General features: G+C 36.6%; 2 protein-coding genes across 5 annotated transcripts; both read left to right on the forward strand.

Moving 5' to 3' along the window:
* Positions 1-19: 19 nt before the first annotated feature.
* LOC111986795 (3-oxoacyl-[acyl-carrier-protein] synthase, mitochondrial) lies at positions 20-14,257 on the forward strand. 2 transcript variants are annotated; one of them, XM_024018473.2, is made up of 14 exons: positions 22-347; positions 768-997; positions 1,715-1,822; positions 1,925-1,996; positions 2,151-2,237; positions 2,741-2,892; positions 3,040-3,120; positions 3,219-3,252; positions 3,373-3,439; positions 3,529-3,605; positions 12,250-12,310; positions 12,423-12,505; positions 12,994-13,065; positions 13,542-14,257. In XM_024018473.2, the coding sequence occupies exons 1-14, from the start codon at positions 206-208 to the stop codon at positions 13,704-13,706; spliced, it is 1,431 nt and encodes a 476-aa protein (XP_023874241.1). In that variant the 5' UTR covers positions 22-205; the 3' UTR covers positions 13,707-14,257. The 2 variants fall into 2 exon arrangements, with proteins under 2 accessions (XP_023874242.1, XP_023874241.1); XM_024018474.2 differs by lacking the exons at positions 12,994-13,065; positions 13,542-14,257 and adding an exon at positions 12,583-12,985 and having other exon boundaries at positions 20-347.
* Positions 14,258-19,111: 4,854 nt separating this feature from the next.
* LOC111986812 (glycine-rich cell wall structural protein) lies at positions 19,112-20,139 on the forward strand. Of its 3 annotated transcripts, XM_065765986.1 has the most exons (3): positions 19,112-19,287; positions 19,742-19,819; positions 19,865-20,139. In XM_065765986.1, exons 1-3 carry the CDS (start codon positions 19,188-19,190, stop codon positions 20,008-20,010), a joined length of 324 nt encoding a protein of 107 aa, XP_065622058.1. In that variant the 5' UTR covers positions 19,112-19,187; the 3' UTR covers positions 20,011-20,139. The 3 variants fall into 3 exon arrangements, with proteins under 3 accessions (XP_065622058.1, XP_023874261.1, XP_023874262.1); XM_024018493.2 differs by having other exon boundaries at positions 19,742-20,139; XM_024018494.2 differs by having other exon boundaries at positions 19,745-20,139.
* The last annotated feature ends 1,025 nt before the right edge of the window (positions 20,140-21,164 follow it).

Here is a 21,164-nt window from a genome sequence, read left to right on the forward strand (position 1 = left end):
AGTTTTTCCTATTCTGCTGAGCGAGACGAAAATGGAGTAAAACAAAACCACGCGGAATGAGAGGAACATTTCACCCTTTGGCCTGCAGCGCCCATTGCTATCCCTCCTCTCATGTCAGCCTTAAACTAAACGAAAAAACAGCATGTACTGCTAAAATTAAAAACCCAAAACAAAAAAGCAAAAATTCAGAAGGGTCTTGGAAGCCATGGCAGGCCCTCCTTTTCCTTGGCGTAAACTTGTAGTTCCCTCTCGTTTCCATTTCAGTCGTCGCATATCTTCTTCTTCTCCTGGTTTCGGAGCTTTTGATCCCCCTCCTGTAGTTCATTCTCGAAGAGTAGTTGTTACCGGTAACTCTCTCTCTCTCTCTCTCTCTCTCTCACACACACACACACACACACACACAAATGCAGAAACCCATTAAAGATTAGAGCTTGAAGCGTGTAATTTGACTTTATATATATGCGCGTGTGTTGGTTATGCGTGTATTTTGCGTATGCATAGATACAAATACATAGAGACATCTGAACTATATATAGCCTTCAAGCTTCAATTTTGTTGGGTTTTTTTTTTATTTTTTATTTCTACTGTTGATTTTGAAGTGGTTATTGCATTTTTAGTGTTAATTTGTAAGTGATTATTGTATTGCCTCTCTGTCTTTGGCCAGTACTTGCTATCGTCATTTCCTACTACAATCTCCATTGTTAGATTAGCTGTGTTTCGGTATTAAATTTATTGTTAAAGTACTTTTTGTTTAAAAAAATTTTAAGGTTTAGGCATGGTGACTCCACTTGGCTGTGGAGTGGAGACTACGTGGAAGAGTCTAATAGATGGGGGATGTGGGATAAGAGCAATAACACCTGAAGATATCAAGATGAATTCCTTTGACAGGGAAACCCAGTTGCATACTTTTGATCAGTTGACATCGAAGGTTGCAGCAATTGTACCTTGTGGAACTAATCCGGGTGAATTCAATCAGGATTTGTGGCTTAATTCTAAGGTAAATTTCTCCTCTAATATATTGCATTGAGGCTCAGTGCTTGCTTTGCCTTTGAGTTGCTTTTTAGTCTTTTGTATAATTTGGTTCTTAAGCGTTATAGTGGGTGTGGTAACTAGGGAATCAATTTGTTTGGTTGGAATCTGAATTTTACATTGTGTAATCTATGAAAAGGTACGGTTTTGATGATTTGAGATATGTGTGTGATACTTAGATGAAAAGAGGAACTGTGGGATATCGGTTGTGCTAAATTCTATGCATCTGTTAGCAAAAGACTTTGAGGGTGACAATATGAGTGAGTACATATTGAGTGCAGCTGAAGTACGAATTACTTCTGGATGGATTGAAGATGGGTAAAAGCACTGCTTTACCACAAGAAAATCATTTTAACCTTGTCAATCATTTGGGGTTGAACTTGAAAATGGTAGTTTGTTTGAAAAAAATGAAGGAGCTCCATTGACAAGAAAAGGGATTTGGTTGATATCTTGCATGATTTTACTTTCAGTTGTCAGGTTGGATATATTCTGCTCTGCTCTATTTCTTTTAACTGGTCTCTAGTGTCTAACATTGATGGTGGATGACTTTGGTTAGGTTATAAAGAATAGTACTGCACTTATTATTTTCTTCTTACTGTTCATCTATTCATGCTGTAATTTCTAATTCATTTATATATATTCTATTTTTTCATCTCTTCAAGTTGATCACAATGATAATTCTCAGGAGCATCGATCAATTGCAAGATTTATAGGCTATGCACTGTGCGCTGCTGATGAAGCTATAAAAGATGCAAAATGGGTGCCCTCTGAGCAGGAACAGAAGGAAAGAACGGTAAATATTCTTCATGTGTGAATAATACATGACATTTTTTTTTTCCATACCGTGGTTATATGCTTTTTATTTTATTTTATTTTATAACTTGAAGAACACCAGGGAGTCTCCATTGGTGGGGGAATTGGAAGCATCACTGACATATTGGATGCAGCACAAATGATTTGTGAGAAGGTTTGTTTGTCCTACACTGTTCTAATATTTGCCAGCTCTTAGAACATGTTTCATGGTTATTAGTTTCTCCTGATGGTCATAATTGTAGCCTGGAACCATCCTGATAGCTCCATAAACGATTAACTCTATATGTATTTTTCCCCCCTTAATGCAGCGCCTTCGTCGGCTTAGTCCGTTTTTCATCCCACGGATATTAATTAACATGGCATCTGGTCATGTGAGCATGAAATATGGATTTCAGGTGCGTAGATAACTTTAATCATGGAAAAATATCTTTTTTAGAAATTGGGGGAAGGGGGAGTTGTGTGTCCATGTTTGTGTGAGCTTATGAGGACAAAGGGCTAGTCATGGAACTACAACCTCGTGTGGCAAATTGACGCAGGGATCACAACTCCCTGGTTGGGGCTTTATCTCCCTAAAGTCAACTTCTTGAGGCTGAGCTTGAAATAACCTTTGCTTTCAAGAAAATTATGCAAGTGTAGGCAATTACTTGTCATGTTGGTCCAGTTTCTAGGTTACTCATTATGAAAGATTGGGATAATTAATTGAACCATTAGAATGATGAGCTGGCAAGTTCTTCTGCACAAAAAAGTGGTAGAGCTCATTGTCCTCAATAAGCTCATGAACGCTTCCCCATTTTCAGTTACTCTAACCAATGATACTCTGTAATTTGGAGGACTCATTCATTCTTATTTTTGCAATAAAAGATATTATTGTCTGGTCTGGTCTTGTTTCTGAATATAGGGACCAAACCATGCTGCAGTGACAGCATGTGCCACTGGGGCACATTCTATTGGCGATGCTGCTAGGATGATTCAATTTGGAGATTCTGATGTTATGTTGGCTGGAGGCACAGAGTCTAGCATTGATGCTTTATCAATAGCGGGATTTTGCAGGTAATTAGTGCATTGAATTTTGTGCCTTATCTAGAGCCTTTATACTGCAACAAAGTCTGCTAAGGCAGTTAACTTTTTTTTTTTTTTTTTGGGAGGGGGCTGTTATCACATTTTATTATTTAGAAAAACATTTCTTGTCAAGTCCAGGTCAAGGGCTTTGACAACCAAGTACAATTCTGCTCCACAAGAAGCTTCAAGACCTTTTGATTGTGGCCGAGATGGGTTTGTGTAAGCATATTCTCATAGCTTCCCTGTTTTTCAAATTTATATTTTGTTTTGTTTTGATATGCTTTCATTATGTTGTCTAAATTTTACATTGAACTTAGGATAGGAGAAGGCTCTGGAGTCTTGGTGTTGGAAGTGAGTTGAAACATCTCTTTTTTGAACATTTATTAGATTTTTTTTCCCCTTTCCTATCCTTATTGAGTGGTTTTCACTGTTTTTCATTGGGATTGGTATTTTTCTTTTTTCTTTGTGAAGGAACTTGAGCATGCAAAAAAAAGAGGTGCAAAAATCTATGCAGAGATTCGTGGCTATGGGATGTCAGGTCATTTATCATGGACATAATAACTATTAAATTTCTCATTATAATGTTTTTGTGGATTATTGGTTTCTGAAGATTATAATGTAGTTTAGGTGATGCATATCATATTACTCAACCACATACTGATGGAAGAGGTGCTATTTTGGCCATGAAGCGTGCCTTAAGTCAGGTAACAATCTAATTGATTGTATCGAACTTTTTATGTAATGTACACTAACTATTGGCATGCATGTGTATTCTTGTATATGCATATATTATCATTAGCTAATTGTGCAAATGATATATGTAGATCAATATATGTTGGACTTGATCAACCAATTCTATTTTTATTTTGGTACTCTTTTGTGGTGGCAGCACATATCTAGGGTGTTGTAGACTTTTAGAGGATATTTTTTTATGATAAGTAAGAAAGATGTACATTCAAAAGGCTACTTTCTGCATGAAAAGCACAAAGCAAACCAAAATTTACAAAGAAAACAAAGAAGAGAAGAAAACAAAGAAGAAAATTAAAGAGTTGGTAGTACCTTCTATTGAGTTGGTGAATGATGAATGTTTTCAGAATTTAATAGCTATGAAGCTTTCTTTAAGGTTTGTGTGGTGCAACCTTCTCCGAGGTGTGATGCCAAGGAATCCAAGGTGTGATGCTTAGGAAGTCTAGGTGTGATTCCTAAAATTGATCTATCTTCTTTAATTTTACTATTCACGATTACTGTTCACATTATTGTCCACAGCAGCCCAAATCTTGATTTTCACCTTTGTTTTCATTCCCAAACCCTATTAATCCTTGTTCCCTTTGGAAACCCTATAATCCATATTATTTTCTAGCCTATTCCATACCGAAACCTAACCCTAATTCTTCAAAACCCAGGCTATACCAAATCTGCCCCTGGTGTTCTAAATCAGATTTTGTTGTTTGGTTGCATCGTAATTTCTGTTATTTTTTAGACTCAAGTCTCATAGATTAGGAGTTATGTGGCAGAAATAGATTTTTTTGGAGTCCGGCTACCTCAAATTAGTTAGAAATACTGTTTTAGTTTAATTCTTTGGATCAGTATGGGTGGTTTCCAAAGTTTTTTTTATTGAATCTAAGCTGTTTTAGTTGGTGGTTGGGGAGGGGGAGGGGGAGGGGGGGGGAATTTTTCTCCCTTAAGATTTTCGAACGGGGAAAATACTACATGCAATCAGTTTTTATGGGCAAGAGTGAAGCACTTTGGTTAATGCAAAACCTGGAGCACACTTTCATTTGGGTCAATCCCAAGCAGTTTTTCACGCTCAGGGTAGGAGATACTGCCTACACATTGCAATGGTGGTCCAACTCGTTTGGTCAATACTTATCAGTGACTGAGCTTAAAGTAGGCGTGTTGTGGAGATCTATCATTATCCCTGCCAAAAAGTTACAACAAGGTTGGAGGGCCTTTGGGATTGAATTAAGAAGAATGTTAGAACCTTCCCAATATGCGTGGGGTGGCCTGAAATTTGTACCGTACAAGTCTAAGTAGTTCTCAGAGTTTCATTCTTCCTAGTCCTTTGTTGAAACTGTAAAAGCTCCAGTGCAGGCAAGTTTGAAGCACACTCAACAATCTTTCATTAGAGAAAAGGATAAGAATAGTTGTGGAGAAAATAGCGGAGCCTCCAAGAGACAAATCTTGCACACAGGTAATAGTTTTCAAAGCTCAGGCCAGGAGAATAATACTGAGGCGAAAATTGTGGAAGGAAATAATCTCAGATTTCTATTGAATTTTTATTCGAATTCAAAAACTTTTGATTTTGGAAAGGTGCGTGATATTAGGAAGTCACGTTGGTTAGGGAAAGGGCTGATTGTGGATGTGAATGAGAATAGTAAGAAGCGGGTATCTTGGGATCGCTCTAATGTGGCGTTTGGTACAGGGTAATGTTTTAGGATTCCTAGGAATGTTTTTAGATTTCCATGTTTGGTTGCAAATCATGCTAGGGAATCAAATGCCAAGGGAATCTGGATTCCCCCCTTAAACCCCTCTCAGTAGGAATGTGGATTCCCTTTAAAACAGGTGGGAATCTAGATTCTCAAGCTTAAAGGAAATTGTATTTTTTATAAATTGACAATTTTAACCATTTTTTTTAAATGACTTGGTAGTTCACATTCAAATCTAAGGATAGAATTGGAAAAATAAATTCATTTAAGATTCATGAGAATAAACCAAACATAGGAATAGCTACATTTTTAGGAATAGGAATCACATTCTTAGGAATCTAGATGCCAAGAGTAATGTAGATTCTCACGTACTAAACGCCACATAAGTGTGGTGAGCAAGTTGGCAATTGGGTAGCACAGGAGAGAATTGTTTTTCAAAATAAAAAAGTGGGGTGGGCCGCCCCTTCGATCAGAAAGCCCAAGTAACTCTTTTGGGCAGTAAACAAACATACTTGGGCCCGTGTTTGTCAAGCCCAAGTGTCTTTGAGGCTGGCAACTGTTCCAAACATGCTCAGGCAAACTTTGGGCTTTCTTTTACGGGCCAAATTGTTCTGGAATCATCTAACTTGAAGTGCCACTTTAACTTGAGCTCAAATACAAGTGGTTCGATAGCTACGGAGCAACCCGTGAGCTTCGTGGTCTTGCCTACACCACTGGGGAAGCTTGCGATGGTGTCGATGGTGCCCTTGGTCACGATTTCCCCTATAGCAGTGGTGGAAGTGGTAGGTGATGTTGGTGTTGGTGGTCTAATAAGCCTGATTTGACATACCCAGCCATCCACCGTGCCGATCTTGCTAGTGGTGGTGGCTCAGGCATCCCTCGAACCGATATCGGCTTCTAGTGCTCTGATAGGGTCGGCGATAGGGTTGGGGATGGTGCCATTGGTGCCTTTGGCCACGGTTTCCTCCATAATGGCGTCAGAAGTGACATGTGATGATGGTTTTGGTGATTAGAGAAGCCGGATTCGGCATACCCAGTCCTCCACCATGCTGGTCTTGCCAGTGGTGGTGGCCTAGCCATCACTCGAACCGGTATAGGCTTCTAGCGCACTGATAGGGTCGGTGATGGTGACTTTGACATCTCAGGTGGCGACGAAAGATGGGTATGAGGATTTTGTGGGTTCGAAAGTATTGGCCATTACTAATGAGGATTTTAATCTTGAGGGGGTTCATCAATCTTGGCCCACAATTAGGGAATTGGTTGGAGACTTGGATAAGTCTTGGGGTAACTCCAAAGAATGGATGCTACAATTGTGTGATGGACGGCAGTTAGTGCTTCCTTTGTCACTATATCGATTTCTAGAATGCATGTCGGTTTTCTCAGGCATGGAGGGAGAGTCTGTACTAGGTATTAGTTCTATTGTTAATGAAGGGCAGAGGGTTAGTTGGGCAAATGAGGGTGATGGGCTAGTAGATTCCTTGTCTGTGGTTCCTGGGTTAGAGGATGAGATTTGGAGGTTTGATGAAAGGTTAAGGACTTGGGAGAGAGGTGGCGAGCCATTAGTTGTGGTACCTTTGGCCACTGAAGGTCCTTTGGATTTGTGATCTAGTCCTGTGAAGGAGCTTGGGTGTAAGGAGAGTGTTGATAACAATCAGCTTTCACAATGGGTAACCAATCGGATAAAGGCTTTTAAGAGATCTGTGGGAACTTCATTGGAAGGTTTTAAGGAGCAAATTACAGGATTGTTGTTAGCTATAGAGGCCAGAAAAAAAAAAAAAAAAAAATAGCAACATGTGATAGGTGATTAGACGAATTGGTCAAGTCGAGGCAAAAAGGTCAGTGGGAGTTGAAAAATTTATTGTTGTCTTTGAATGTTGAGTATGGTTCAAAGAAATTAAGGAATGCAAGTATGGAGTGGCTGTTGTGTCTCATCAATGAGTTTGAAGATTATTTCTTGGAATGTTAGAGGGTTGAATGAGCAGGATAAAAGGCTTTGGGTTAGAAATTTGATTAGGAAATGGGGGCCAGATGTTGTCTATCTTCAAGAAACCAAAATGGAGTTGATAAATAGAGTTGTGATTCGCAATTTGTGGGGTGGTCAACATGTTGAATGGTCTTATTTAGGCTCTTGGGGAGCTTCTGGAGGGGTGTTACTGATGTGGGACACATGGGTTGTGAATATAGTGGAGAAAGCTGTGGGAAGATTTTCAGTTTCCTGTAAATTTACAAGTGTGTTAGATCAATTTGTATGGGCATTTATGGTCCTAATTTACACACAGAGAGAGAGAGAGAGAGAGAGGAGGTTTTTATGGGAGGAACTTTGTGGTTTGAATAGTTGGTGGAGTGATTCCATGGTGTGTGGGTGGTGACTTTAGTGTGATAAGGTTTCCTTTCAAACGATTGGGCTCTAATTCTTTTACTGTTGCTATGCAGGAGTTTTCCAATTTTATTTCGGAGCAAGGCCTCATTGATCTTCCTTTGCAAGGAGGAGCTTTTACTTGGTCAAATTCTTGAGAAGTTGCTTTGAAGGCTAGGCTGGACAGATTCTTGTTCTTTGCAGATTGGGAGGACAAGATTCCAATGGTTTCTCAAAGATGAATGTCTAGGTTGTTCTCGGATCATTTTCCAATTGTCCTTGAGGGTGGATCTTTTCAGAGAGGGAGTAGGCTGGTTTAGGTTTGAGAATATGTGACTTAAGGATGAGGGTTTTGTGGATAGGGTACGATCTTGGTGGGAATCCTATTAGTTCGAAGGTGCTTCGAGTTTGTTTTGGCCAATAAACTAAAACTTTTGAAAAATGACTTGAAAAGAAGGAATGTGGAGGTTTTTGGTAATGTTGAAGATCGAGTTTAAAAATTGTGGAAGGATATGAGTGTTTTGGAGAATATTGAGGATAGTCGGGGTCTATCGGCAGAGGAAAAGCTAGAATTGGGAAGAATTCATGATGAATTAGAAAAAACTACTTTGATGGAAGAAATTTGTTTGGAGGCAGAAATCTAGAGTTCTTTGTATTAGAGAAGGTGGTAGGATACTAAATTCTTCCATCGTATAGCTAACTCTCACAGGGGGTTTAACTTCATTGATAGGCTTATGGTGGATGGAAATTTGTCTTCGGACTCAATAGCTATAGCAGATTGTATCTCTTGTTTCTATAGGTAGCTTTATTTTGAGGATGTGGCTTATAGACCTGTCTTAGATGATGTGGAATTTTCTAGTATCTCGATGGAAAATGCAATTTGGTTAGATAGACATTTTGAGGAGGAAGAGGTGTTTGGGGTGATTAATGATTTTAATGGTGATAAGACTCCTAGCCCGGATGGCTTTTCCATGGCATTCTTCCAGTCTTGCTGGTGTTTTGAAAACAAAAATTATGGCTGTGTTTCACAACTTTCATACTTAGGCAGTGTTTGAGATGAATCTTAATGCTTCTTTCCTTGCATTTATTCCCAAGAAGGTGGATGCTGTTGAGGTCAAGGATTTTTGGCCAATTAGCTTAGTTGGTTGGTTTTACAAGATTATTTTTAAGGCGTTGGCTAGTAGGCTTCATAGGGTGGCTTATGGGCTTATTTTAGATTCATAGAATGCCTTTGCGAAAGGTAGACAAATTTTGGACTCTAGATAGCCTCTGAATGTATTGATAGTAGATTGAAGTCAGGAATTCTAGGTGTGTTGTGTAAGTTGGATGTGGAGAAGGCTTATGATCATGTGAGCTGAGATTTTTTAATGTATATGTTTCAGCACTGTGGGATTTTAGAGAAATGGAGAAAATGGCAAATACACTGCATTTCAACTGTAAAATTTTCCTTTCTACTTAATGGTAGCTCATCTAATTTCTTTGGAAATTCTAGGGGTGTTTGGCAAGGGGATCCTTTATCTCTATTGCTTTTTGATATTGTTATGGAGGTGTTGAGTCGTATGTTGGATGCGGCTGCTTCTGCTGGGTAGTTCTCCGACTTTTCTGTAGGTAGTATGGCTGGTACATTGTTGATGGTGTCTCATCTTTTATTTGTTGATGACACTGCTGAACCTACTCAAATTGCTAATTTGAGGGCAATTCTTGCTAGATTTGAGGAGGCATTAGGGTTAAGTATTAATTTGGGAAAATCTAAGTTGGTACCTATTGGTGTGGTGCACAATCTGGAGGCTTTGGTGGGGTTGTTGGGGTGTAGGCAGTCTTCTCTTCCCTTGAAATATTTGGGCCTACCATTAGGTGTTAAGTTTAAGGACTTATCTATTTGGAATCTTATCTTAGAGAAGATGGAGCGGAGATTTGCAAGTTGGTAGAGACTGTATTTATCTAAGGGAGGTAAGGTAACTCTTATTAAAAGCACACTCTCGTCTTTGCCTACATACTTTCTTTCCCTTCTGCCTTTACCTGGAAAGGTGGCAAAGCGTATGGAGAAATTACAGAGAGATTTTATGTGGAGTGGAATTAATGGTGAATCTAAAATACATCTGGTTAAATGGGCCAAGGTTTGTAAACCTTTGCAGGTTGGGGGGCTAGGTATAAGATGATTGGGGAGCTTTAATTTTGCCTTGCTAGGAAAATGGTTGTGGGGGTATGGCATAGTTATAGAGGCAAAATATGAGAATACTTAGGGTGGTTGGTGTACGAAAAAGGTGACAAATACTTGTGGGGTCAATCTGTGAAGATTCATTAGAAGTGGCTGGTTGAACTTTTCTAAACTCCTTGTATATGATGTGGGGGATGGTACTAGAGTGAAGTTTTGGAAGCATGTGCAGTGTGGGGACTGTACTTTCCAAAAGGCTTTTCCGGAGCTTTATTTTCTTAGTAGGTCAAAGGATTCTTCGGTGGTTGAAGTTATGAGTCGCTCTGTTGGGAGGATTCATTGGAATGTGCAATTTCGTTGTTGACCACAAGATTGGGAACAAGAATCTTTTGATTGGTTTATGGGTTTGGTCTATTCTTCGACTGTGAGGGGGTTTGGTCCTGATAAGGTTTTTTGGAAACTAGCAAGGAGCATAGGTTTTGAGGTTAGAGGATTTTATTGTTCCTTCTGCCCTCCTACTTCTTTATCCTTCCCTTGGAGAATGATGTGGCAATCGAAGGTTCCTTCAAGGTAGCATTCTTTTCTTGGTTTGCTTCCTTAGGTAAGATCTTAACAACAAACAACCTTCGTAAAAGATGTATGCTTGTGCTTGATTGGTGCTATATGTGTAAGAGATGTGGGGAGTCAGTGGACCACCTTTTGCTTCATTGCTCCATAGCTTGGTAGTTGTGGTCACTGGTTTGCTATTTGTTTGGTATTCACTGGGTTATGCCTCATACAGTTATTGAGTTGTTTGAGTCTTGGTAGAAAAAGTTTGGGCGACATCGTAACATGGATGTTTGGAGATTAGTGCCTCATTGTTTGATATGGTGCATTTGGCAGAAAGGAATGCTAGAAGTTTTGAGGGTTGTGAATGTTCTTTGCTAGAGATAAAGTCTTTTTTCTTGCACACTCTCTTTGAGTGGAGTGTGGTCTTTCCTCATTTTTCTTGTTCTTCTCTTCCTGTTTTCCTTGATTGTTGTAATTTTGGTTCTCGATTTGTACCCCCATAGTACATCCCCAATGTACTCGGTTTGGCATTTTTATTAATAATATTTTTACGTTATCTATCAAAAAAAAAAAAAAAAAAATTTTTTTTTTGTTGCTCCCCCTTGTCCTATGTCACAGATTCATTTGAATTCAAACTGAACCTTAATGGAAATCTCTTTTTATTGCCTACCAAGATTGTCTCCCCTAATTTAGCATCCACATTAAGGCACCGAGGTCCCACGTCTCCCCCTCCTACGGCTCTTGGACATGGGTTGCCTGCCAGAATTACACTCAGCACCACCTGTGCATGTTCTGCAATTGTCTTCACCACCCTCTCATCACCTGATCGAGTATTCCCCTTATCTGTGGTACCAGCTACTGTGATTGATTCCTATCTCTAATGATCGGAGGTTTGAATCTCAGAATTTGGCTGAGCAGTAAATTTCGAGTGGCCTGAACCACCCACAACATATTGGTTAGGTTCCAACATCTTTCTTAATTTAATCCTGAAAATCCTTCAACCATGTTTTGCTTGGCCTCCTGGGATAATAACAGACCTCCTAGACCTGCCAGTCTTAAGTTCAGTCAATAATAAGAAGTGGCCAAAGGAGTTGGAGCTCTGTTGAAGAGTGTATGCAATGTCACCTTCCATGAACGTAAAAAATTGCTTGGGATTAACCCCAACGAAAGTGTGTTAAATATTCTTCATCAGCCATTGTGCTGCACTCTTACCCATAAAAACTGATTTCATGAAAAATTTTCCCTGTTAAAAAATCCTTAAGGAGAAATAATGGCCCCCTTCCTGTATCACCAACTGAAAGAGTTTGGATTCAATAAAAAAAAACTACGAAAACCTCCCATGCTTGATCAGAAAAGATGAAAAAGAAAGAAAGAAAAAAAAATTCCCTGCTAATCTGAGGTTGCCGGGCCCCATATCTTGCCACAAGTATTTTTCAACCAATTTAGAAGAGGAATTTCAGACTGTTGCTCTACTGGGAACTCATAGGTTTTGGTTATGCTTGGTTTAGCTGCATTGGTGGATATGTATTCAAATCTAACAAATTGTTATATGCCTACAATTGATTTAAATGATTGTTTTAACCATCCAAATCTCATGCGATCAGTTTCACATGAGAGCACGGAAAAATCGGTGGATGTATGGGCATAATGGGTGCGGGGCTAAATTGTCTTGGCAACTAACTTCATTGTTGTTTCACTCTTTTCATTTGCCATCTTAGTATGACCCTTAAATAGTTCTTTTGTAAGGTTGATATAATAGTTGCCTCAACAAAATGCTTCTGATTAAGTTAAATTATATGCCAATATGCATTAAAGGATAATTGCGGTTTGTTATAATATGCTCACTTTTTTATGACCTGCAGTCTGGCCTTCATCCTAACCAGGTGGATTATGTAAATGCCCATGCTACTTCTACACTTTTGGGTAAATCATATGGACCTTCAGAACTTGCTGCATTCTGATTCCATAAAGCTGGCTTAGAATGTTATTTGCTCAAACTGATGCATGTGGTCCTGTCTCTGAATCCGTTATTCAGGTGATGCGATAGAAGCCAATGCTATCAAAAATGTATTCTCAGAACATGCAACATCAGGTGCTTTGGCCCTATCCTCCACAAAGGTAAGCTTTGGCACTTCAAATAGGTTGATAACCTATACATGATATCCATCCATTTTATTAGCTTAATTTATGTTCAGAATGTTGGCTGGCCTCCACAGGCCCAGTTTCATCTTCCCATCAGTGGTCACGGAGGAGTGGCATAATTTGTAGATGATTATAGAAGTAGGAAGCCTTCAGTCCTACACAAGTATTTATGTCCATTAAATAATATTTTTCTTATAGTTTCTAGCTTTGTTTTAAGATTTTTTGTTTAAGCCTGTGATGACTTTTATGGAGGAATCTTTGTCTCAATACATATTTTCTGTTGCAAGTTCAAAATTTGGTGGGCTTTGACGTCCTCACCTATATATTATGCTGCTTTGAGAAAAAAATTTATCATCCTTTATTGTTGAAATGCATGCCAATATACAACATATACATCTGCTATTACTTGGTTTTCTTACTGACTGGTTCTTTTGGTGGTTTTATGTAATTACAATAACTTTTAGGGTGCTATAGGCCATCTCCTCGGAGCAGCTGGAGCTGTTGAAGCAATTTTTGCAGTTTTAGCCATACACCATGTGAGTAATTGCGATTACCTTACTCCTTGGAAAATTGACGTGAAAACCCTAAATCCATTGTATGAATTCCTGATTGATAGTAAAGAGCTTTTTGGAGATCTCATGATGAGAAGAGCATGCTAAGCTGATCTCATGATAAGGCTTTTTTTGTATTTTTTTTATTGGTAAGTTATACACACTCAGTGGGCCTTGAACTTAAAGACCTCACCCTCCAACCAAGTATTATGAGAGAAGGAAGCTCATTGGCACGAAGCAAGACATTTTTTTTCATTGAAACTTTTTCTTACCGGATTTTTCATGAATATATGAAATGATTCATGGGGTAAGATATATTCTTGAAAAAGAAAAGATTTGTGGAGATTTCCTCAAGTACCTGAAACTTAAAAGAAATTACTTTGAGCTTTCTTAACATGCAAATTAGTTATCAGCCTTACTAAGTTTGCAATCATGACTAAGTGGCTTGTGTTCCATTGCAGGGAGTTGCGCCATTAACACTTAATCTTACTAAACCTGATATCATATTTAATGATGCTTTCATGCCTTTGACTGCTTCAAAGAAAATGCCAATCAGGGCAGTTTTGTCAAACTCGTTTGGCTTTGGAGGAACAAATGCATCACTGCTGTTCACTTCTGAACCATAAACAATATCGGTTGGCTGCATTTTCTTTTTTCTCTGGACTTCTGAAGATGCAAATCTCATTGGTCTCAACTCTCAAGTACATCCATGACTTTTCAAAGCCACGGCTTATTGGAAATGACCATAGGGTCACGACAGAATAGCCCCCTGATCCTCCCTCTCCCCTTTTCTCTCCTTGATGTTGTTGTAGTATCTTTTATATTCTGTTTTAGATAGGGTCACGTTTTTTGGAATTTTGAAATGTTGATTAGTTGAGCTTGGTAGTAAGGACCAGGTAGGTTTGCAGAGAAAGTATCATAACCACGAGGTTTATACAGAGATAAGAAATTGTTGTTCCCTCATTAATATCCGGCAATTTAAGATTACCTACTTAAAAGAGAGAGGAGGGATTTGATAACATTTATAAAACATGCTTTGTGTTGAGAAGTAGTGTCTTGGTGATGTAATCTTGACCATTATCAGTTACTCTTATTTTGTATACATATGCACATGTACTTCTCACGGAAGATAGTATTTTGTTTCAATATTTATTTTTGGAAAAAGTTTTTGATGCTATCTTCGTCCAGTACACCATGTGACGATTGAATATTGTCTTGGTGATGAAATCTCTTGACCATTATCAATGTACTCTTATTTGTGTATATGCATATATATTTCTCATCGAAGATACTATTTTCATATTTTTGTTTCATTAGGTCTTTTAGTTAGATAATGATTAATAAATCTCCTTAACTTTTAAGGACTATAAAATTAATCACATAGCCTTTCTTTTTATCAAAGTTTTAACACTTGGTCAAAAACAAGTGAAAGTTCAAAATTCAGTGCCTTCAATCAGTTGATCGATCGAAAAATGAAGAAATTCATCACAAAGTTTCTGCCTCGTTCGATTGATTCTCGATTCCTATTCGATCGATCGAAAGGAATTCTCGATCGATCAAGACAATGAAGAATTTCATCATGGAGTTTCTACCTGACTCGATCAGTTCTTGATTCCTCTTCGATCAATTGAAAGGTACATTCAATCGATCAAAAGGAATTCCTGATCGATCAAAACTCGTATAACTGAATTTTTTTAGAATTTATAAACCCCTTTTTTTTTTTTTTTTATTTTTTTTTTATAGTTTTTGCAATTTTCCATCAAAAGCACCTTTTGATTTTATGAATGAAGATTCATAGATCAAAAATTAAGGTTTTCAAGATCAAGATTAAGAACCATAATAATGCTAGAAACCCTTGAAAACATAATCCTAATTCATTAGGAATAAATTTTATAATCCTAGTATTAACATGATAGCATATATATCCGTATCTCCGTATAAATTGCAACATATGAAACACACTTTAATATATGGATCCAAGACATCCAAGGCATATAACACATGCTAGAAACATTGTATCACTACCTTATATCAATAATCCGAATGCTTATGAATCCATATATATATATATATATTATATTGGATGAATCCTTATAAACTATTAACACATGCAAGATGCCCATCAAGGCAATTAACATTAAATTGTCTTTCTATAGCCAAACGGTGCAAAACATAATTCACATGCATGTGTCATCCAATCCGTATAAACAATTAACATTAAATTGTCTTATGCTTATAAGATGGCCAAGCGGTGCAAAAATAGTCCAAGCGGTGCAATAGCTAGATACATGCACATGACGATTATTTCAATACCATTCAATAACTACTCACAACGGCAAATAATATCCAAGCCGTGCATATCAAAAGTAAACCCATTCGCAAGATGTGTAGATGGTGTCCTTGATGAATACAAACACTAAAAACATACGGCACAAAACAAAAGTTACAGCTGTGTCCTCTTGGAACCATGCAAAACAATATATCGCATATATTGATCAATGCACACAGGGTTTATGGAACAATAACTTTATGTAGAAATTTGAAAACACAAAGATAATGGTTTTCTTAAATTCTAAAACTCAATCACATGTTATACAAACATAATATTGAAGACCGCTCTGATACCAATTGTTGGTAAATATGGTTTTGTATCTCATAGAAAACACTTAGCGAAAGCAACAATCACGGATCTACTTCATTCATGAAAGATAATGTGTAACCTTGAATTCTAGAACAAAGAATAGAAAGCGTACTTTGGTGCAGTGAAATTCAAAACAAAATATTAGAAGTACTTGGGACCACTTTTAATCTTCACTCTAATTTCACTTTACGCCCAAGAAGTGTGGTCTCTCAATAAGTTTCCAAGGGAGAATAATTGAGTGGCTTCACTCACACATACACACCATTTCACAATGATGTTTCTCTTAAATACAAGAATATATGTATGTTTCTCCTTTTATAACTATCTGATTATCTAATTGGGCTGACTTATTGAGCCTTTCCAATTGGGTTTTAGTGTGTGGCTTGGAATGGGACCAAGCCAATTGGGCTTTATTAAATATAATTGCATTCTAAGTTTTATTAATAAATCATATTCCAAGACTGTAATGATATCATATGACCCCTCCATGAAATATCCATAGTGAACAAAGTTATAAAGAATTGTCGCTTTGTAAACAACTATTTTATCCTTAAGTACCTGGTTTAATTTATTAGTTATTCACATTTATTGAAATCCAATTTCAATAAATATAAACTTTAGTAATTCCTTATTAAAGTGGGTGCCCTGAATAACTAGTTCCCATTAAGCTTATCTCAAGGGGTTATTTTGTGTCTCTATAAAAAGAGATTATGAATTCTATCTGGAGAATGTATTCTCTCAACACTACATGTGGTTACCCAACATACTGAGGTTTTGGCCGTGATTATTAGATCTCACTCCTGATATATCAAAGTAACCTACATTTCATGATCAGATTCACTATCCTCTCAGAATTAAGAGTCTATGAAATTAAAAGTCGTGAAATTAATTATTCAGGTGACAGTTGTTGATTGAATAATTAATCTCACAGCGGTCCAATTCAATATGTCTTAACTCTTAAGACACATCAACATATCAACTAAAAGTCTACACTTGCATGATCAAAACAAACCATTTTAATTGATGTGTTATAGTCTTCGCAGATGAAACGCTCAATTTCATCACCTATTACGAACTATATTTTGAGTTTATAAGGAACTTGTGATTTATATATTCTGTGACTAAAATGCATAAACCACATACAATGCATCTCAAGGACTATGATAATGTCCCATTAGTTCATAAATAGTCTCATATAATTAAATAGCTTAATTACCAATAAATTAGATTTTTGGGCATAAATCCCAACACCTATTTGCTTCTATTCTTAGATAAGACTAGAATACATACAAAGTTAGTATGTTCCCTTCATTTCACCAAATGACATTTTTTTGCCAAAAAAAGAAATTGTAAAAGTTATATTTAAATACAAACGTACATTCCATTTGTTTCAATGGGAAACCTTGTATAGAGATAGTTTTTTGTATTTTTCAGCGTTTGGAAGCATAAAAAAGATAAGTTAAAGGAAAATTATTTTTTGTCAACATAAAAAGTATGGCTTGTTCTTAGAGATTGTTTTCCATTAATTTTTTTTTGGAAAACAACTCTATCTCATAGCAAACTAAATACGGGATTAGGAGGTTGTTTTTCAACTCATTTAAAGTTGTTACCAAACATTGGAAAATGAGATAATTCAATAGAAAATGCTTCTTGGAAAATAATTTATTTTCTAGAAAACATCATTATTGAAACAAACATCATTGGCATTTTCCCATAACTTTCAATGCCAAATGTTGTTTTTTTATATATTGCTTTTATTTAAATAGTAATGGTCTTTTCTTGCAATATTTCCAAATATAATTTTTAGCATAATTTAGTTTATTGTAGCATAATTTTCTAATGACAACACTTTCCATCCAAATGAAGGTTAAAATGATAATAAAATAATTGGACTTTACAAAAAAGGAATAACTCTAACAATAATATTTTCCATAGTGAAAGTCAAATTGTTGTTTAAAATTTTTTTTATTTCAGTCCTAATTATATCAAGGATGATTTTTTTTTTTTTTTTTTTGAGAATCTATATCAAGGATCTTGTTTCTTATTGGAAAGTATATTTCCAAACTAAGCCTAGTGTTAATGTAAACAAAAATGGTAAATTTTATTTTCTCATTCAATGAGGAGCGGGTCAAGATATACACAAGGAAAAAAAAAATTGTAAAAGTTTGTTGCCTAATCAAGAAATCATGACCATTAAACCTATATACGACAATAAATAAATTATTGAATTTAATTTTTCACATTAATGTAAATCACTAAATTAGTAAAATAACCTCAAAAAATTATTGCCTAAACAAACATGCATTAACTTTATAAAGAAAAAGGCATTAATATTTTATTATCATAAAAAGTGGAAATCCTTCAAACATGGAAGTTTAAAAATAAAAATAAAAACATGACAACGTTTAAATGGGAAGTTTGAGTAATAGAGTAAGTAATTTTTCCCCATTAATAGCTTATTAAAGTGGTAGCTATTTCAATGTTTCTTTTAGGCCTTTCATGGTTTCACCTTCACACAATTTTAAAAAAAGAAAAAAAGAAAAAAAAGAAAGACCCGACCCAATACCCAATCACCTGACTTGACCAGAGACCTGTACCTTTCGGGTTGGGTCGGGTTTCTCCTTGATAAACCCGATTGTTATCGGGTTGGGTTGCGGCTGGTAGTGAAATTGACCCGACCTGATCTTAGTCCTTGTAATGACAGTTGTATTGTTAAAGCCTCTCATGCATGTAGTTAATTTCACAAGGACCTTACGCACTTAATTTGTGGATGACTAATGCGAGAAAGTATACCATGTTTAGGTAATACCAACTCAACATTTGTTTTGGTATTTCCTACCCAATAAATTAGTAACATATTTTTCAAAAAAATCATATCAGACTACTTCAATAAATGATTAATTTATCTTATCTCGATAGCATAAAAGATTGTGATTAATTTATTGGAGTAGTCTAATGTAGTTTTTTGAAACAAGTGTAATCCATTTATTAGATAAAAAGTACCAAAACAGATATTGAGTTGATATTACCGAAACATGGTATACTTTCTCGATTAATGCGGATGCATTGCTTCATTACTATTGTGTTGACAAATCTGTCCACATTTATGAACTACTATCTTGAGTACGTGCAGAAATCTCCAAATTTATTTGCTACTTGGCACCACTTCACACTTTGCTGAGCTCAACTAATACACGTCTTTATTCAATCTAAATGTCTGTCAATGGAAAGTATTAAGAATTAGATAATTAATGCATACTAAAGAGCCAACTTCCAACAGCCAACTAAACTTTTGGATATGAATTAATGACGCAACACTTTAATAATCTATTGTCTTTTACGTTTACACCCTTTCGGTTTTTGGCATTGCTCCACCACTATAAATAACGGTTAAGGAAACCTAACAGTTCTCATCCTTCCTAAAATCTTTTAAGTGTGATTTCTGAATAGCGTTTTGTCAAGAAAAATGAATCCAAAGGCTTTTATATTCTTAGCTCTTCTATTTGCGTCTGTTCTTCTTATCTCCTCAGCCGTGGCTACTGAGACACCTAAAGATGAAGAAAAACGTTAGTCTAACACCCATTATTATTGTTAAATTTCTTTCATTTTCTCTTTACATTTTTCACTCATATTTCTGAAAGAAAGGTAGGAGAGCTTTCTTTTATTTATTTTTTATTCAATTTTTTTAAAAAAATATGAATATCATGATATCTTAATATTAATCATGAACCTGCAGCCACAAATACTTAAAAAGAATGACGAATGTGATTTTATTTTTACAATTAAGAACTATACATTATATACCGATCATGATTATATGCTTCAGCAAGAAGTTAGTATATGTATCGTTTCTTTTATTATTTATTTACAAGTAAAGGATAAGGGAAATAAACCTAGGTTTTTCCTATGAAAAGAATGAGACAGTACTATTAAACCAGAACACTCTTTATGTATATATTTCTTGATCTGTCGTGATCAAGTATTTTGCACTGAGTTATTTAACTTTTGCATTGCACGCAGCAGAAGAATCAGAGCCTGTAGAAGACGCAAAGTATGGTGGTTACGGAGGAGGTGGACCTGGAGGGTATGGTGGTGGACCTGGAGGGCATGGTGGTGGACCTGGAGGGCATGGCGGCGGTGGACCTGGAGGGCATGGCGGCGGTGGACGCGGAGGGTATGGTGGTGGACCTGGAGGGCATGGCGGTGGTGGACATGGAGGGTATGGCGGTGGACATGGAGGAGGAGGCCATGGAGGCCGTGGAGGTGGCGGCGGCCCAGATGGAAACTGAAGCCAAGCCCTAGAGAACTAGAGTGGAAAAAAGTATCATGCATGTATTTGTCTGAATAATGTAGAATGTAAGCTTTGAAGTATGAGAAAATATAAATAAGCATGCATGCATGTGCTTTTTTTGTTTAAACTAGTAGTCTAAACTTTTCCACAGTATCACCCTCAAAAAAAAAAAAAGAAAAAAAAAAAAAAAAACTCTACAGTACCAAAGTCCAAATGTCATCGGTGTTTAACTACGCAAAAAAAAAAAAAAAAAAAAAAAAAAAAAAAAACTCTACAGTACCAAAGTCCAAATGTCATCGGTGTTTAACTACGCACAGCTATGGTGCTTTTGTTGTAACAAACTGAATAAAGAGGATATGAATTTGGTTTTAGTTCAAGGAAAATCCTGACATCCCAATTAGCAAATTTGCTGAATAATATTCTGATTGATTTTTATTGATATAACATGAAGCTATATAAATAGCTTTACAGACTTTGATAAAAAAAATAAACAGCTCCAATATTCCTGATCAACCAACTAGATAAGGATAAGCAAGACTCCTAAACCAAACTCCCTAATACTTCAATCCAATAACTATTTAGATTGTTATTGTAAAACCAAACTCCTAATACTTTAATCTGATAATTATTCAGATTGTCATTATTATCTTCCCTGACTCTACTAGCACAGAGAGACTTAAAAAACAAATACGAATAAAAGGTAACCGATAAAGTAATTCAAAACAAATGAACATCCAATAGAGCGTGTGAACCCAGTAGCTCTAGCCACATCTCTTTGGGCATTAACATTCCTTCCCCCTTAAATTTGACCCTTGTCCTCAAGGGTATTTATATTAGGAAAATGAAGCCACATTGTGCAAGCATCCTCCCAAGTAGCTTCTACTGGTGATAGCCCCTGCCAATGGATCAAAACTTCTTATTTGTTTCTCTGAGTTCACCTATCCAAAACAGCTTGTGGAAGAGGACCAACAACACTATTGCTCCCATGAATTTCTGGCAAAGTAGTACCCTGTTGGTCATTGTGGCCAAGTGACTATTTGAGGTTGGAAACATGAAACATAGGGTGAATCTTGCAATTTTCTGGCAATTTAAGCTTATAGGCAACATCACCAACCTTTTATATGATCTGGAAAGGTCCAAGGAATTGAGGAG

The sequence above is a fragment of the Quercus suber genome, unplaced genomic scaffold (genome assembly GCF_002906115.3).
Source record: "Quercus suber isolate HL8 unplaced genomic scaffold, Cork oak 2.0 scaffold_671, whole genome shotgun sequence".
In the NCBI taxonomy this organism is placed as follows: domain Eukaryota; kingdom Viridiplantae; phylum Streptophyta; class Magnoliopsida; order Fagales; family Fagaceae; genus Quercus; species Quercus suber.

Excerpts from the sequence above, each read along its gene's own strand:
- LOC111986812 (XM_024018493.2), top strand. The coding sequence starts at position 19,188 with ATGAATCCAAAGGCTTTTATATTCTTAGCTCTTCTATTTGCGTCTGTT. Across the intron at positions 19,288-19,741 it reads ACCTAAAGATGAAGAAAAAC|CAGAAGAATCAGAGCCTGTA; the intron begins GTTAGTCTAACA and ends CATTGCACGCAG.
- LOC111986795 (XM_024018473.2), top strand. The coding sequence starts at position 206 with ATGGCAGGCCCTCCTTTTCCTTGGCGTAAACTTGTAGTTCCCTCTCGT. Across the intron at positions 1,823-1,924 it reads AGGAACAGAAGGAAAGAACG|GGAGTCTCCATTGGTGGGGG; the intron begins GTAAATATTCTT and ends GAAGAACACCAG. Across the intron at positions 3,253-3,372 it reads CTGGAGTCTTGGTGTTGGAA|GAACTTGAGCATGCAAAAAA; the intron begins GTGAGTTGAAAC and ends TTCTTTGTGAAG.